General features: G+C 32.4%; 1 protein-coding gene across 1 annotated transcript; it reads right to left on the bottom strand.

The window, feature by feature from the left end:
• Positions 1 to 630: 630 nt before the first annotated feature.
• On the bottom strand, positions 631 to 19175 carry LOC140442934 (juvenile hormone esterase-like). Its single transcript, XM_072533895.1, has 11 exons — positions 19021 to 19175; positions 16998 to 17138; positions 16803 to 16937; positions 9900 to 10053; positions 9575 to 9760; positions 6907 to 7109; positions 5903 to 6044; positions 5189 to 5361; positions 1986 to 2115; positions 1772 to 1904; positions 631 to 852 (listed from the first exon to the last, which is right to left on the bottom strand). Exons 1-11 carry the CDS (start codon positions 19054 to 19056, stop codon positions 666 to 668), a joined length of 1620 nt encoding a protein of 539 aa, XP_072389996.1. The 5' UTR covers positions 19057 to 19175; the 3' UTR covers positions 631 to 665.

The following is a 19175-nucleotide window of genomic DNA, read 5'->3' as shown; positions in this document are numbered from 1 at the left end:
TTCTTTCTCGAAGTCAAGATGTAGTTGCGTAAAAAATATCCAGTCGATTTAAACATTATAATGTTTCTTCCATTCCTATTTTACATGTTTTCACACCTTTATTTTACTTGGCGATCAAGATAGCTTTATTTTACATTCTATTGAACAATCAAAGACTCCAAAGGTGGTTCTTTCCTTCAAATCCAGTTTACATCCTCACATATGACGTTTTTGAATATTTAGGTGACGTATTCCATATTATGAGTGATGCGAAAAGTTCATATTCGGACTTTGGTGCACTAGATTGAAATGCATTATATTTGTTTCATTGATATATATTGCATAACCTCCTAGTATCATTTCCTTAGTATATTTCAATTTAATTTATCTACTTATGTAGCAATGATATTCTTCTCTTCCCCTTTCAATATTTAATCCCATATAATATTATACCCCTCATCTACTCTCTTTGACTTTAGAAACCTAACTATGTCCTTTACATATACAATTTGTTAAAATTCACATTTATTTTTAAATTTCAACGAGCTTTCTTTCATCGTTCATTTATAAAAGCACCTGATACTCCTAATTCCGTCTAACCATCTTACATAAAATTTGATATAGGTTAAAAAAGAATGGAACAAATTTGTAAAAAACAATATAATATATTTATTTTATATAAATCATTAATAAGTAAGCAGAGGCTCCACAGCATATTTGCTATATATAGTCACCCATTTTTCATATACCGTATTTCTAGGATGTTGCTTAATTGACAAATCCTCGTCTATGTCCAAGAAGTGGATGTTGTCTTCGTTAAGACGGGGCCAAATAACATTTTGGAATAGCTCTTCTTTATTCGGGGTGGGATTTCTAAAAATATAATTTAAATACGAGATTAGTTGATAAACTAATAACAAAGATATTTGTTTATAAATAAAAAAAAATACAGAATTAACAAACAATTTGTTCAGAATTGTTACGTGATTAGTTGATAAACTAATAACAAAGATATTTGTTTATAAATAAAAAAAAATACAGAATTAACAAATAATTTGTTCAGAAACTATGACACAAGATAGAGAAATGAGGAAAAAATTTTAAACTCTCTCGTTCTTTTTTATTTTCGGTATATCAGATTTAAATTGTAAGGAGTTCTAAAATGATGTTTCCCTTACAATTGCCCCAAGTTTTTAAGCCATCTTATCTTTAGTAGTAACATATTAGATTTTTCAAGCGTTTTAACATCGCCTTACCCACACTTCTACTGCCTGTAGTGGTACTGGAAAAATATAACAATTTGTCAACCTTAATCGTGGCTAAAAGACGTTTTTGTTATCTTAATATGATATACTACTTGTCCAACTGTTATTGTTGCCACTTGATGCCTGATTAGAATTTGTTATCCAATCCAGTTGGTTTCAATATTTCTAGCATCTAAATAAATGTTTTACATGGCCTCATTAATGATAATTGTTGAAAAGGGAGAACTCTTTGATAAAATCTTTTATTTTGTAGGACAAATATTTTTTCGGCTAATTTGGATAATTATTTTGAGAATAAAGAAGAAAAAGCCACATTGGTAATATATTTTTGAAAATCGTCAAATTGTTGTAAGGAAAAAGTTGGGAGTCTTGGCAAAATAAAGCTAGTCATGAAAAATTAGCTTGTTACTAATAAATGGTGAAAATGATAATCCACGGATTCCTGACTATAAATATAAAATTATAAAGGTAATGACGTACTGAGAAAAAATTCTTGATTAAAGAGTCTAAAACAATATTTAACTTACAAAGTTTTGATAAAGTTGGTAAAAAATCCAACATATCGTTCTACAGTCGTGACATCTGAAGCTGGATATGTTGTTAGATCAGCACCTGCCCATAGATATCGTCCATCTTCTCCATGTTCCACTCTGCCACAACCTTAAAATATCATTTAGTCGTAAAGAGGTAAAAAAGTATAAAGCAAGTTGAACAATTTAACAGATTTTTCTGTGCATTTACCTTCATATGTAAGATTATTTCTTCCGAGTAAGCCATGATAAGAAAATTGGTATAGGTATACGTCTTCGTATTTAGCTTGCATTTGGGCGTATCTTATAACGCCTCGAATGAACATATCGTCACTACGGAACTAAAAATAAAAAAAAAATTATCCTAATTAATATACTAACGGCTCAGTTTTAAACATCTTTTACTTTTGATCACTAATTCATTGTTGAGAATTCTTATTTTGAGGTAGTAGACAAGTTAACATATTTAAGCTCGCTGACAAATCATGTGAGCTTCGTGATAAAAGAAAACAAAAGTAATAAGATACAAACTACAAATATAAAGTATACAAGACAACAGTAAGATCAATCCTAACATATGCAGCGGAGACAAGGACCGATACAATAAAGACGAAACAACAAATCAACAATATCGAAATGAAAGTATTAAGATCAATAGCGGGCATATCATTAAGAGAGGCAAACTAACAGAAGTATACGCGAACAATGCAAAATTCAAAATATTAATAGGTGGATAAAGACAAGAAAAAAAACTGGAACGAACATGTTAACCGAATGGGACCAGATAGATTAGCGAACATCTGTAAAAACAACAAGCCGTATAGCAGAAGACCCGCTGGAAGCCTGCCAAAAAGGTGGAAAGATAATGTATAGTCAACAACAACTAAAACAGAATAAGAGGCAGACAAACAGGAGTAATCCTAGTCGCGCGAAGAAGAAGAAGAAGAAGAAGAAAAAAAAGAAACTACAAATATCTGAGAACAATATTTAATTGACAAGGAACAGATGACCAAGAAATTATTTGAAATAAGAATCCTGAGAGGAATATTCAATTGCAACTGAACCAAACCTATTGCAGTTGCTATTCAATTGCATAGTGAAAATAGTATTTGTATGATCATTGATGGGTTACAACTACAAGATCAATCACAAAGATAAATACAAAACAATAGAATTTAACAGGAAGATTAAGGTTTTTTATAGTTCTGTACCACCATTGATAGCTAGGGACAACTACAGGAAAATTTTAAATGAAGAGCTAACGAAAATTGATAAAAATCTAAGTATAGAAGAACACAGGACCAAATACAAGGAAGCTATCCATACAGCGGCTAAAGGCTTTTTAAAACCTAACCAGACTAAAATAAACGAAGATTGGTTTGACCAAGAATGTACATCCATTAACCATCAGAAAAATGAAACATATAAGAGACTTCAGCAGCGCAGAACGAGATCAAACCTGGAAGACTATAAAAATCTTAGCCGAGAAGACAAAAATGACGTTTAGAAGGAAAAAGAAAGAGTCATACGAAAATGCTCTAAACGAGATTGTTAACCACCACAATAGAAAATACTTGCACAAATTCTACTAGAAGACCACAGCTACAGAAAAAAATTTAAACCCAGAATAACAGCATGTAAAGACAGAGATGGTTTCATAATTAGTGACAAAGAACATATACTAAACAGGTGGACGAATCATTTTTAAGAACTGCTTAGCGACAGTCGTGAAGAAGAGCAAATAGAAATTACTTTGCCTGAAATGGATGAAAACGCTCAAGAGCCATCCCCACCGAAGAAGAAATGAGAGAAGCCATTTCAAAACTGAAAAATAACAAAGCCCCCGGTTTGGACATTCTTCCTGCTGAACTCTTTAAAAATGGTGATGACACCCTTTTTAAACACATGCATAAATTAGTAACCGAAATCTGGCAACGGAAGGAAACGCCCGCGGCTGAAAATTCGGTGTAATGCACTCTCTTTACAAAAATGGAGATAATTACTATTTAAATGGGAATAAGCCACAATTAAAGGTTAAAGTACGTTTATTGACGTTTCAATTTCCACTTCGGAAATCGTTCTTAAAATACAAACACTAATGTTTGTATTTGGACTGTCGTGTCTCTTATTAATTAACATTGCACTAAAAAAAGTAATTCAAAAGTGCTATGTTAATACAAATGGCACCATCTTTAATAAATCTGTACAAGTGGTTTGATATGCAGCTGACATAGACATTACTGCTAGGTGCACAGAATCTCTGATCGAAGCATTTCATTCACTAAGGACATCTACACTGAGAATGGGATTAAAAATAAATGCACAGAAAACCAAGTATATGTATTGTACTAGATCAGGCAACCAGATACCTAGACTATTAATTGATTATCTGGGACTGGAAGGTGTGGACACCTTCGTCTACCTGGGCTCGCTGCTGACCAAAAACAACAATGTCAGCGAAGAAAGTAAAAGAAGAATAGTACTTGCCAATAAGTGCTATTATGGCTTGAGGAAACATATGGCCCCAAAACTACCCAGAAAAATTAAAGTTAATATATATAAAACACTAATAAGGCCAGTGTTAACATACGGGTCAGAAACGTGGTCACTTACACAGAATGACCAAGAATTGCTTAAATGTTTCCAGAGAAAAATTCTAAGGAAAATATATGAAGGAGTCCAAGAACAGGGTTTGTGGCGTAGGTGCTACAACTTTAAGTTATACAGAAGTTCTGGGGAACCTGACGTTGTAAAATGTATTAAATTAGCACGCCTTCGATGGATAGGACATGTAATTAGGCGAGATGAAGATGTACCGACCAGAAAAATTTTCGACCGAAGAGGACCAGTGAAAAGGCAAGCCATAGGAAGACCAAAACTTAGGTATCAAGATAACATAGAGGATGATCTAAAATCCATCGGAGTGAAAGCATGTAGAAGAGTTGCTAGAGACAGAGGCGAATGGAAGATTGTTTTGAAGAAGGCTTTGGCTCATAACGAGCTGTAATGTCACTGATGATGATGACCACCATTGATAATCATAACAACTCATTTTGTGGCATTTAAGATTTTGTAAACAACTATCAAATGTAAAAAGGAAAGATTGATTAAGGTCGAAAACCAAAGTCGGGGATATCGCAACAAAAATTCTCAAACTCAAATGGAGCTACCTTGGAACGCCACAATATAACATAGTACACCGTACAAGTATAAACGATCAAGAGGAAAACCGCGGAAGATATGGGTAGATGACATCAAAAAAAATACCCGAAACAAATTGGATGTATATAGCTGAGGAAAGATATCGACGAAAGAAGTTGGAAAATACATAATTTCCTAAAAAAGGACGACAGAAGGCTACGAAAAAGAAAAAAAAGAACACCCATTAGTAAATTTGATTATATTAAAACTTACCCTTATTACTTCACCTAATTGATGTTCAAAATCACTTGTTTTGGTATAAACGTTTTTAATAACAGATCCTACTTTTTCTAAAGTTTCTGCATCTGTGACATGCATATCTCGGTTGACAAGAGTGGCTGGATTACTATCATAAGTCTTGGCTGAGGACCTTAAACCTGCTTCATCTAAAAAATAATTTAAACAATTAATTGTACTAATTGTATATATTATATAATTTTATTTAGAGGCTGTAGGATAACCAATTCCTAACAGAAATTTACCCCGATACTTTTATCACCACTGTAAATTCACCTAAACTGCATTGAGACCAGTCAGCATTTTTTTTAGACTGCCCTTTTAGTTCGGCCCTTCTCCTCTGTAAAGTAGAGTAGAGGCCCATAAACATATGCCATAAGTCCACAACGGTTTCAAAATATCTTTGAAAATAAATACTCGATACTGTGATCTCTGATCATGAATCTATAAGTAGGCGATCCCATCAGTACTTAGCCTTATCGCCCGATGGCGTCACTATCTCAAGACATTAAAAAAATTGTCGCTTGCAACTCCTATTTAATCGGATTGAGGTTTTACTACTTAGTAAAATCAAACAGCTAAGTAAAGCAATTTGTATCTAAAAAATTATTAGTTTTTATCACTTCCACGTAGTCATTTGCTTGCCAGTTTCAATTTTAGATCAAAAAGATATAGAAAACAGATACCTACTGGAAGCCAAACTGATATACTCCTCCGAGTTGAATCCAATCACCAAGGGAACCCTGTTGAACCGACCACTCTCCAACAGTTCATACATCGATTCGGTAATGAACGCCCCTTCATGTTTGCCTTCAATTACTGGCGCGAACATCTACAAAATACACAAAACATCCTGATTATTCCAATAGATTTCATCCGTAACGAAAAACAAAGCGGCCCTCAGGCTTTGTATAAATATAAAATAATTTCACCCGATTAAAAATAGTAGGCATATGAATGTAAAAGTAAATATTTTTTATAATAGTGTTTTTATTGATCGAAACGTAGGCAGCTTGGATGTGAAATGGAATTTTTAATTGCGTTGAATGCTGAATTTAATATTTTTAAATAATTTTAAATATTGAGCTATATCGCATTTGCTGCTGTACGGAATTTATTGTTATGGCTTCATATTTCACAATCAACAAAATTTAATACATTCCGAGAATATTATGTGAGAAATACTTGTAATAAAAATACTTTTTTTTAGTTTTAAAATTGCAATAGATGAGAAATGTACAATATGCAGCGTGGTTAAAAATAAATGTTATGAATACAATATCCTGGGGCAACATTTATTTTTTTATTTAATAAAGCGATACAAATATAAAGTTTTTACAATGATATTGAATTAAAATTCAAATCAAACTACCAATACTGTTGCGTTATGCAGATGCGATAGCCTCTTTTTTAATAAGAGGACATCATGTTATTATAGAGTTAGGAAATCAATCGAATATAATACACATTCGCACCAGGAGAAGACCAAATGAGCGATTCTGATCACTACTTGGTCGAAAGTAAAGTAAACGCCAGCAAAAAAGCATAAAGCAGATCATAATTTTTTTTATTTGTTTTAAAATACGATCTGTTAGTCCAAGTTAGTACAAGATTTTGTTAATTCTTCACATATTTCAATTAAAACTTGTAAATCACCTTGTATGTACTGTTATTTTCTCTCATAGTAAACTTACTGCGTAATTACTTCCTGTTTTGTGTATCTCTTCAGCATCGACTCTCATCAGTAAATCATAAACCTCTTTCGGTGTAGCCGTTTTGCTAATTGTCGGATCGATGATTCTGGCAATTCCTCTAGCTACGTGAAGACCACTTCCGTTGACGTTAGCCCAACTGTTTAACGCCGAACCACTGTTTGCTATTGCACCTCTAAACAAACCTAAAACATAAATGATGATTTTCATTAAAATATGCTTAACTTTTATAAACAATTTTTATTAAGAAAAAAAAAAAAGAAAAAATACAGTTAAGATTTGGTTTCGAAAATTAGTTTATGGATTTTAATTTTTTTAATTTTAACTCATTTTTACGAAGTGAACTATTTCGATATCTTAGACCCATTTGTAGTACCATGAATTCTCCTTGTAGTGAACTATCAAAATTTTTATTAAATATTTTAAAACCAATTGCAAATAAAAATGACACATTTATAAAAAATACACAACATGTTTTAAATAAATTATCAAATATTGAATTTAATTTAAATAATACTTTAGTAAGTTTTGACATAAATAGTTTATTTACGAATGTGCCATTAGATAAGACTTTAAATATAGTCAAGACAAAATTAGAGAGTGATGATACATTGGCAACTAGAACAAGACTAAATATATCAGCTATAATGAAGTTAATAACATTATGTACTGATAATACATATTTTCAACTAAATAATGAATTCTATAAACAAAGTTTTGGACTACCAATGGGCTCTAGTTTATCTCCATTATTAGCCGATATATTTATTTAAGATTTTGGAACAAATATTATTTCTAAACAAAATTTAAAACCCTCAGTATGGTGGAGATATGTAGATGGTGTATTCTCAATATGGCCTCATGGATCAGAGTTGTTGGACACATTCCTAAATAATATAAACGATAAAGAAGAGACAATAACATTTACCATGGAAAAGGAATATAATAACACATTACCTTTTCTGGATGTTTTAATCTCTAAGAACGATACTGGATACGAAACTCAGGTGTATAGAAAACCAACACACACCAACAGATATTTAAATTTCAAATCAAATCACAATATTAATATTAAAAAGGGAATCATTAACTCCTTATACGATAGAGCCAAAATTACTTGTTCTAACGAAAATTCGTTCTTGGAGGGAAAACATTTGTTAACATCTGTTTTATTAAAAAATGATTATCCTTTACCGTTTATAAATAAGGAATTTTCAACAATCGATCGAATAGAACAAAACAACTTAGAACGAGATCCTACAGCATATACAAGGAATAATACGAGGAAAATAACAATACCATACATAAAAGGATTATCGGAAAAGCTTAAAAGGATAGGAAATAAATTCAACATTTCAACAACATTCAAAACAACAAACACGTTGAAATCTATTTTGTCCAAAACCAAACCTAACAATGACCAAGAAAGAACAAGAAATTGCATTTATAAAATACCTTGTGAATGCGATCAGTTTTATTTAGGTGAAACATCCAGGCCATTAAATGTTAGAATAAGTGAACATCAATCCTATATTAAAAATAGAGAATTTGATAGATCTCAAATATGTAAACACGCATGAGATAATGAACATAGGGTTCAATGGAATGATTCAAATATAGTCCTAAAAGAAACGGATGGTAAAAAGAGAAAAATCAAAGAAGCGGCTCTAATTATGCTAAATGAGACCAATTGTGTCGCAAATTCCTCGGTAGAATGTAGTAGGATCTGGTTACCCATATTGAAAGAGGAAGTTATTAAAAGGAAAATACCAGTATTGGTAAGTCAGTAACATATAGAGAATACATCATTTATGTTTTTTAAATAAAAAACATATAAAATCGGAATTTGGTGTTTATTGAAGGTAAACTAAATGCACGATCAAATACTTACCATGTCGGGATAGTATTATGAGGTTTTTTCCTGGTTTTTCCCTCATAATTTACTATGGAATCACTAACAGGAGAATTTTTACTGTCATCATGGCATGTATTTGTCTTTTTAAAGACGAATTACATGTTATGATCTTTTCTGACGGATATTTTCAAGTTAAAGTTGATTTCATGTAATCGAATGAACTATCTTATAAGTAAAGTCGTCCCAGGAACGCAACTCAACAATATTGGCAATATCATTTTAAAGTCGTCGACTTTAAAATGTATAAGGTATGTCTGAATTGTCAATATAGATGAGTCAGATAAAATTAAATTATTAGAAGAATTTTTCACTAAGTAACAAAAAACAAAATTTGTTTAATTTACTAATGTTTGTATTTTGAGAACGATTTCCGAAGTGGAAATTGAAACGTCAATAAACGTATTTTAACCTTTAATTGTGGCTTATTCCCATTTAAATAGTAATTAATTTAAAATGCCACAAGAAAATAGGTTCAGAACAATATTTCGATATCTGTATTGAATTATTAATTGATTCATTTCCAACAATATATTTTGTTTATTTTAATTTCACAACATACATTACATCCATAAAGAAAATCGCAAAAAGAGACGTATGCTCATTTAAATAAATAAATAATGAATGAAAGAATACAATTGATAAACATAAAACAGTCTGGTTCTTCTAATCCATTATTCTCTGCTATAATTTAAAAATCTAATAATTGTGTTCTTAACATAAAGAAATAATACTTACCTTCTGAAGCAGGACTTAAAATATGATAAGTAACAGAAGCTGCTCCGGCACTTTGTCCATGAATAGTAACTTTATCTGGATCACCGCCGAACAAATGGATATTCTTTTGAACCCACTTCAGCGCAAACACTTGGTCCTTTACTCCCATATTTCCGGGAATGGTATCGTCATCCGTCGATAAAAATCCTTAAAAAATCAAAAAATATTACACATTTAAAAAACAAATTTTGTAGATATTTTCAAATCAGAGAACTATGTACTTAATAGAACGAAAATGTTCATTATGACATAGGGGCACATTACTTAGGAGTACTAGCACACTTACCAAATGGTCCAACTCTGTAATTAAATGTAACAACAATAATTCCTGCTTCCAAAAAATAATCAGGACCTGTAGTTCCAATTGAGGCAAAGCCATGGGTGAAGCTTCCGCCGTAAATCGACACCATAACAGGTAAATTTCCTGACTGTCCTGGTTTCTATAAAAGTAAATATGAAACTATTTTTAAAAAATGTCTCTTCTTATTAGATTTAAATTAGAGCATTGCTGATTTTAAGCCCAAAAAGGGGAAAATTCATGAGTAAACATTTAGTGGCTGGACATTGACGATAGTGTCCATGCAAAGTAGATCCTGTCAATAACAGCAAAAATGAATAGGAAAAAAAAAGATAAATTGATAGTGACTGGGTGTGAAAGTATCCACGCCAAATGGAAAACAAATTGATGGGAAAGTTTAGTAGAGGGATAACAATACACTGCCGTAAAAGAACCTATTGTATCGGAAAGTCCAGAGGAATCAGAAAAACGGATAATCTGTCGACAACTTTGCAACACAAGTCAACATAAAACTGACCACATGTTCGGTTTTTTACTTTAATGTATTCATTAAATCATCTCTTTAAAGCATTTTTGTGATGGTCAGACTCAGTAGCGGATCCAAGGGGGATCAAGGGGGTCATGACCACCCCCAAAACAATTTAAAACCATCAACCCTATAAGCAGGAAGTCAAAAGTTGCAATGATTCAAACTTATTTGTTTTAGATGTTAGTGTAGAATTATACGGAAGCCTTTTTAAATTGCTCTTTAAAAAATTCAACAATTCTAAATACAGTAATACCTCGACTAAGACTTCCACGAATTCAGAGTTACGCGATTTTCAAATTTGGTCAATTCGTCATTTGAGTGCCAAAGAATCGTTCGATTATGAATGAGATAAAATTACCGTCCACCCATTATTGTTCATTCACTGTACATGACATGACTTTTCGCACGAAATCTGCACATTTTTATTTTCTATTAAAAATCTGCACACTTTTCTATTAAAATTAGATTTTAAGTAGGCTACTGAGGCTATAGGGGACACTAAATGCATTCTTCAAAATAAAAGATCAAATGCTGAATCTGTTTTTAGCAAACTTTACTATGAAGTAAACAAATAGCTGGACAACTAGACATCGAATTTAACTAATCTGCTAACTCTTGCGAATAATATTTTCGAAGATATATTTATTTACCCCTTTAAGACAATATCCTAACTGATTTAGAAGAACGATTTCCACCAAAAGCTATGAATCTATTTAATCTTCGAGTTGTTTTACCTAAAACTGATAACGCACCAGAAGATAAAGTTGCATTAAAAAAAATTGTTGACACCTTCCAGGATATTATTGGACCAACTACTTACTGCATATTCCACAGTAGAACAAGAGTTTTCACTGTGGAAAAGAGTCGTGCAAAACAATGGAAAACTTCCTGATTGTATTTTAGAAGTATTAGAAAACTGCGATATTCATATGTATCCAAATAGCAGAATATTTCTGCAAATATTAATTACACTGCCAGTCAGTGCAGCAACAACAGAGTGATCTACGCTTAAGCGTCTAAAGACTTGGCTTGGACATAGAACTTCTGCGGAAAGGTTAACTGGTTTAGCACTCATCAATGTGCATCCAGAAATTTCTCTAGATGTTGATGCAATCATAGAGAGATTTGCTAATATGCCTTATTATGGCTATCACTACAGCAAATTGCTCTCTATCTTGAGCTGTTCTTAGTATCGAATGTGTGTCCATGCCTGTCCAGTCTCTTACATTCTTCAGTCAAGAGCATTATTTCTTCCTGGACCTCTTTTTCTTTCTACTTTTCCTTCCATTATGAGTCGTAGAAAGTTATATTTTTCTTCTCTGTAAATATGTCCTAGATAACTCGTTTTTCTGTTGTTTACAATATTTAGGAGTTCTCTCTCAGTCCTCATTATTCTCAGCACCTCTTTATTGGTCACGTGGTCTGTCCACTAAATCTTCAGTATTCTTCGAAAAACACACATTTCAAAGGCTTCTATACGCCTCATACTTGTAATTCCGAGAGTCCATGTTTCCATTTCGTATAGCAATAAGGAATAAATGAATGTTTTTACAAATTGATATCGGATATCCAACGATAAGATAGAGTTTATTAGGAATGTTAAATACATTCATTAATGTTTACACTTACATTGAGTTATTGCATTTAAATTACTTAACTTTTGGTTTATACTTATTTATCCTCGGTTTGTTCTTGATTTTGTAGTTATAGAATATGTGGGTTTCTAGTCCTTGATTTTTCAGTATTTAATAACTTTCTATTTATTTTAATAACTTTCCTTTGGTTTAATAATCTTGTACACTTGATTTTATTGTCACAGAGTAAGTGGGTTTAAATTATTTTTTTTGTTTAAGTTTAAGATCCCTTAATGCTGTACCCTTCTTTGCACCCCTAGGGTATTTGGGTTTTAATAACTTCTTATTTGTGTAATATATCGCTTAAAATAATTATTGAGAAAATGGTTCCCTTACTTGAGGCACAAATCATATCAATCGTAAAGGTGCAAAAATCTAAATTCTGTATCAAAATCATCCTCAAGATTCATGCCCCCCCCCCCTCCGACATAATATTTCTGGGGATCAGCCATTGAAAGGTGCAAAAATTTAAATCCTGTATCAAAATCACCCTCAAGAACCATAACGCCCCTGACAAAAATTTCTGCATCCTCCACTGGTCAGACTGGTAATTATTGTTACAAGTGATGGAAAAAGTAGTAGTTTAAAATGTTGTTTTTCCAATTGTGTCTACTATAAAGTAAAGTAACGATTAAATTGATGCCAATGACAAACTGATCTGTGTATTTATTGTAGAAAACATTTCCATATGAGTCTTCTATGATTTAAGTGCCTACCGAGAATAGGGAAGTAGTGATAAATGCTTAAATATATACTTTCGTGTCGACTGCTGGTCAATTTCACTAACTGAAATTTTTCTAAATAACAAAAAGGTCGACACTCTGAAACAAAATTAATCCACTTAAAACAACATTAACATCATCTTTACCATCATCATTACACAGCCTGTAACGTCCGGTTTGACTTATAAGACTTTCTCACTTGTCTCCTATATCCACTGTCTTCTGTCATATAAATCTAGTTTGTTACAGCCCTTATAATATCATCCCCCTATAGTACCGAAGGTTTTTTTCTAGCTTTGTGTGCCTAACATCTAGGATTTTAGATGCATAAAGCGTCTTTCATTAACTCATCATGCATTTAATACATCTAGCTTATTCTCACCACTTGTTGGTCCGTATTCCACTTCATACGTGCAATAATTTCTCAGCATCTTACTTCTTATTCTGGAGCATATGATCAAATTTGAATCTCTTAGCGTTAATACTAGCTTGATTATTTCATCCCTGATTGAGTCACTTTGATTTTAGCAAATATTCTTTCTATGCTCTGTTCGATTATGGTGCGTTGGCTATTAAATTGGCTTTAACAATTTTATTGACGGCAGCTCGGAAAAGGTATGCATAGGATCCGTTACACCATTTCCTTACGTTTCTAAGCCATGACGCTCTTCTTCGATCTGGTCCCTCTTCTTCCATCTATATTACCTTGTATTATTGAACAAAGTATATTATATCTCTTTGGGTGACGCATACCATGGCCAAAATGTTTCAGTTTGCGATTTTTAACTGTTTTGGAAACTTCCGTAACTTTCTCATTTTGGTATGGACAAACTATATAGAACAGCTGTTTAATGACAAACGAGACAAAATAGATAACGAATATTTCGTTGAAGAGACTGGACCAGAAATAAGAGAAAGTGAAGTAAAACACACAATTAAAGAAATGAAAACTGGGAAAGCAGTAGGACCAGACGAAATATCGACAGAAATATTGCAACTTATCGCCGACTGCAATATACATGTTATTTTAGAACAAGACATGGGACAAACTCAGTTCGGATTTAGAAATGATCAAGGAACCAGAGAAGCATTATATACAGTAAATGTGCTAATACAGAGATGTCTAGATGTAAACCAGGTTATCTATGTCTGCTTCCTAGATGATAACAAGACATTCGATAAAGTGAAACATAATCCGTTAATAAAACTACTGAGAACAAAGAACATCGACACACTGGATATAAGAATAATAAATAATCTGTATCTTGTATCTGTATAGAAAAAGTATTAGAAGATGAAGTAGCAGGCATAAAAATAAATGGCCTACCCATATGTGAAATTAGATATGCTGATGATACAATGCTAATAGCAGAAAATATTACAGATCTACAAAGAATTTTAGAGGTTCTTGTAGCGAGTAAAGAATTTGGTCTGTCACAAAGAAAACAAAATGTGTGGTTTATCATGCTGATATAACATGGTTATATCAAAGAAAAATATTAAACACATCAATCTACAGTTAAATAATAAGACGATAGAATGAGTTCAGAATTATAACTATTTAGAGTCAAACATTAATAAAACAAACCATTGTACCAAAGAAATTAGAGTTAAAATAGAAAAGGGTAGAAGTGCATTCAGTAATATGAAACAGTTGTAGAGACCTCAGCTTAAGTCTCAGAACACGATTAATAAAGTGTTATGTATTTTCTGTTCTTTTGTATGATGTGGAGACATGGACTTTAAATAAACAATGTCTTAATAAATTGGAAGCATTTGAAATGTGGACATATCGAAGAATGTTGAGAATCTCTTGGACAGAGAGAAAAACCAATGAAGAAGTACTAAGAAAAATAGACAACAGCACGGAGATACTGGATTTCATCAAAATAAGAAAACTACAATATCTAGGTCATATAATACGTGGTGACAGATATGAATTCCTAAAACTAATAATACAGGGAAAGATTCAAGGAAAGCGCAGCATAGGTAGAACAAGAATATCCTGGCTGAGAAACTTCAGAGAATGGTTTGGATGCAGCTCAACTGAACTTTTTCGGGCTGTAGTGTCAACAGTTAGAATAGCAGTGATGATTGCCAACCTTCGTCGCGGAGATGGCACGCAAAGAAGAAAGAAGTAATTTTATCATCCGCTAAAAAATAACCTCGATACTTACTTTATCTAGCCAACTTATTCGTAGAATTAACCGATACATCCAGATTTAAAATTCTTTAAGTTTCCTTAAAAATGTATCCGTTAAAGTCCATGTTTCTAATTTCTTTGTTAATGTGCCAGTTTTCAAGTTTGGATTACAACCAAGATAAGTAATATTGTTCGTCCTCAGCAGTTGTTCTTCATAAGCTGTATTCTTTTCTGGTTGTATTGGCCTTTTAGTGACAATTACCACTTTTGTCTTTGTAGTGTTTAACACATATTCATCACAAGTTTTAATTCTATAATTCAGATCCTAAAGTGACATTAATTTTGATACAACATAGAAAACTATCCATTGCTTAATTGAAAATAAATTCCTTAAAGATGTTATTTCCCACATTAGTGGGAATGAAAGGCTACCCTGTGGTACTCCTCTTCCTATATAAAGCTCTTTTGAATTATCTTGGTCAATTCTGATATTTGTACGTTGATGTCACTAAATATTTTTAATGATACGTAGGTCTTTATGATCAATACCTACCTGCTGAAGAATGGCTAACATATCTTTTCAAAGACTTGTATAAACTAGATTGCCGACATATCTGCATCTCTGTACCATAATCTAAATACTAAATACTGCTCTGGTTCCAAGGTTATTGAGTACTTGAGAGACGAGAAATCTTTTACCTCAACTTTCGATGAACTTTATTATTTCACTCGAAATTTTATCTGGATTCCATTTTTAACATAATATAAACCCTCAAAAATAAAGGTTTAGATTTTTCAGTTTGATTTTTCTTATAAAAAAACGGAACGTTTAATTTTCATGGTTAATATGTTACTTTTGCTTCCCTTCGATCTTTTTATAACTGTATATATTTTTTAAGATAAATCTTTTACACATGTTTCTATGGATACATGCTCGCCCATTTAACTGATTTTAGATGTACTGATGATGTGTATGAATTCAAATATGAAACGACTTCTTTAATAAAAGACGAAGTAGCAAGTATTCTTTCTTTTATTTGCCAAATGATGACCGACAAACCTCAGTCTCCTGGTAATTTTATTTTATTCTCTCTTTCTCTCGTCTTGCTGTCAAGTGGGAGTAGCAACGTGTGAAGGTTATTTATAAATAGCTATATAACTCTAGAATTACGAAAATTGTATAAAACTTTATATTGTGTCCCACTTTCATACAAAAAGAAAGAGAGAGCGAGACAAAAATTTAGGAAGTATGGTTCTTTTACTTTGTCTGATGAAGCATGCATTCTATTTATATTTAATTTCTATAAATGTAAGATGTACAGCAAAACTATATACATTGATACGCGAAGAAAAAACCAGAAAAGTTTTCTATCGAAGAGAATGACTAACCAGAGAAAGACTGGAAATTAGCAACCTGCAAAATTTAAAGAACTAAGTGAAATCAACTGGAGTTTCAGAGCCGAGAAAATTTTCCAGCGATAGACAGAGACTGTTCTAAACAAGACTGATAATGGGATTTATTATCACTGATAAATTCAATCAATACATAATACAATTAAGAAGAGGTCGCTCATCAATACAATCGACTCACGATCTAAAACCTAGACAGAAAAACTGGATGGAAGAAGTATAAAATCGAAACAGATGGAAAATTATAAGAGAGATCTATGTCTCTATAAACAAGGGAAGATTAAATGATGAAACAATTATTGAATGGAAATAACTTACCACATTGTAAAATAAGAAACATTAGAAACATAAGAAACAAAGGGAGATAAAAGATATTGTGCGCTAAAAAGCCATCCATCCTATTTAATATAGCAAATTATTTTAAAAATATTAAATTGCGCCGTATAGACTTACGATTGGTGTATAGACGTTCAATATAAGGCAGTCCTCTGTTTGTGGATAATGCACTTTTGAGCTAATTTGATAGCAAATCTTCTTATTGTTTTTAGCTTCAAAAGTCCCATTCCAAGGTTCTACCGGCTGAGGAGGCTAAAACAATTTTTTGAATATATAGTACAAATACAAAAAGTTTTACATCAACTATATTACCTTCATTCGTAGCTCTCCAACTGGAGGAGCAGCAAAGGGTATGCCTAGGTAAGCATAAAATTCTGTTTTGTCTCTTATGGTATAAGCAGTAAGGCCTTCAATTGTTCCATCAGGGAGATAGACAGTTGGACCTTCACAAACCTGAAAATAAAAAGTATCTCTAGTACAGCAATAAAAGTGTAGACAGATATATCATTAAGTCTTCTTCTCTTCTTGATGTGCCTATCCGTTACGAATGTTGGCGATCATCATGGCAATCTTTATCTTATCTGCAGCAGCGCGAAAAGCTGCACAGATGTTGTATTGAACCAGATTCTGAGGATCTTTAACCAAGATGTTCTTTTTCTTTCTGGACCTCGTTTTCCAAATATTTTTCCTTGCAGGATGGCATGAAGGAGAGCATATCTGGATTCATTTCGCATAATATGTCCGAAGAACTGTAACTTTCGAGATTTGATGGTGGTCAGTACCTCTCGGTTCTTATTAATTCTTCTAAGGACCTCCTCAGTTGTGACTCGGTCAGTCCACGAGATCTTAAGCATTCTCCGATATAGCCACATCTCAAATGCTTAAGTCTTAATAACATCTAATGATGATTAGTTCTTTATTACTTGTCGAAGAAATATTCCAAGAACCTCCGATATTTCCCGGAAATTTGCAAACAAATGCTGCCGTACACAGAATAGGTCCTAGGGATCTAGCCAGCCCAACAACGTCAGTGCTATTTGGTGTGGCCTATAAGAGTTATATACTAGTGCTTATTGTCTGTTACTGACGTATTTTACTGTCTTTCAGATCATTTTTCAGCTAATGATTTTAGTATAAATATATTAAGAATGACAATGTCTGAAAAAAGATTTAGATTTGTTATTCGATGTGTCCTGTTTCAATGAAAAAACCATACAGCCTCAGTGAGAGAGACTTCTAACTATTTTTTGAAGAATTGCAAGACAAATTACAGCCTTGGACAAAACACAACAATTAAAGAAATACTGCCAGGATTACGAGCACGTTGTGGATTTAAAACCCAAACCCAAACACCCAAACCAAGCAAAAACAGAATGAAGATGTTCTCTTTATGTGATGCAAAACATTTGTATACCTATAATATGGAAATTTATTGCGGGCAACAACCGGAAGGACCTTAACGGCAAAATAATTCTGCAGGTGTAATTATGAGCAGGTTAACAGAACCAATTTCCGGCACACTCAGGAATATTACTGCCAATAATTGGTTTTTAAGTTTAAACCTTGTAAACGAACTAGATAAACAAAAAGTATCCTCCGTAGGTACCGTAAGGAAAAATCGACGGGAAATTCCGACAGATTTTGCATCGCCAAAAATCAAAATGAATATAATAGCTTATTTGGTTATAGTAAACACGAGACACTTGTACCATATTTACTAAAAAATACAAGACAGTTGTATTGATGTTTAGTTATCACATGTCAAGTTTAATTGTATTGTCTTATACCGATAAGAAACCGAAAATATTACAATTTTATAACGAAACAAACTCAGGTGTGAAAAAATTATGGGCCACTTGTAATACAGCTTGATCTACGATAAGATGACTGATATTTGACTGCTTGTTAAATGGAGCTGTAATAACCTTCATGATTATATTATGTCCTCGTTTATTTTGGAATCGGGGCCGAGAATATTACGAGACGGACGTTTTTGGTAAAAACTTTAGTAACTCATTTTTCTCATTTCACCCACATTTACAGAGAAGATCAACAATAAAAAGTTTGCCGACTAAACTGCAAACTGTTTAGAACCTTATAAACCTGATTAAGAAGAGACACATAAAAGGGATGGAGCAGGAAATAGTTCAAATAGAAGTAAAAAGAAAACACTGCATCTTGTTGAAGAAGAAACGAAGAAGCAATAGAGAGATCAAAGACGATTCAATATTCTTGTGAATTTTCAACTATTTGTTAATATTAGATAAACTGTTGTTACAAATAATATTTTTTTAATTGCTAATGTTATTTTAATATATTGCTTTATATTTCTTACCACTGACGCCACTCCAAAAATTAGCAGTAATAACATTTTTACTACAAAATTACAACTTGAGACTAAATTTGCAATCAATATATACGTTTTTAGAAATGCAACTAAAATCTAAGGTAAAGTGGTGCCTCAAGTGTTTTTACCTATTGTATTGATAT

Source organism: Diabrotica undecimpunctata, chromosome 6 (genome assembly GCF_040954645.1).
Source record: "Diabrotica undecimpunctata isolate CICGRU chromosome 6, icDiaUnde3, whole genome shotgun sequence".
Classification (NCBI taxonomy): Eukaryota; Metazoa; Arthropoda; class Insecta; order Coleoptera; family Chrysomelidae; genus Diabrotica; species Diabrotica undecimpunctata.
Note: the sequence above shows the minus strand (reverse complement) of the source record. Positions and strands in the feature narration are given on the sequence as shown.

Coding starts and splice junctions, on each gene's coding strand:
- LOC140442934 (XM_072533895.1), bottom strand. CDS start 19,056: ATGTTATTACTGCTAATTTTTGGAGTGGCGTCAGTG. Junction 9,761..9,899: donor TTACAGAGTTGGACCATTTG/GTAAGTGTGCTA, acceptor TGATTTTTTAAG/GATTTTTATCGACGGATGAC. Junction 853..1,771: donor ACCAACTTTATCAAAACTTT/GTAAGTTAAATA, acceptor TTATATTTTTAG/AAATCCCACCCCGAATAAAG.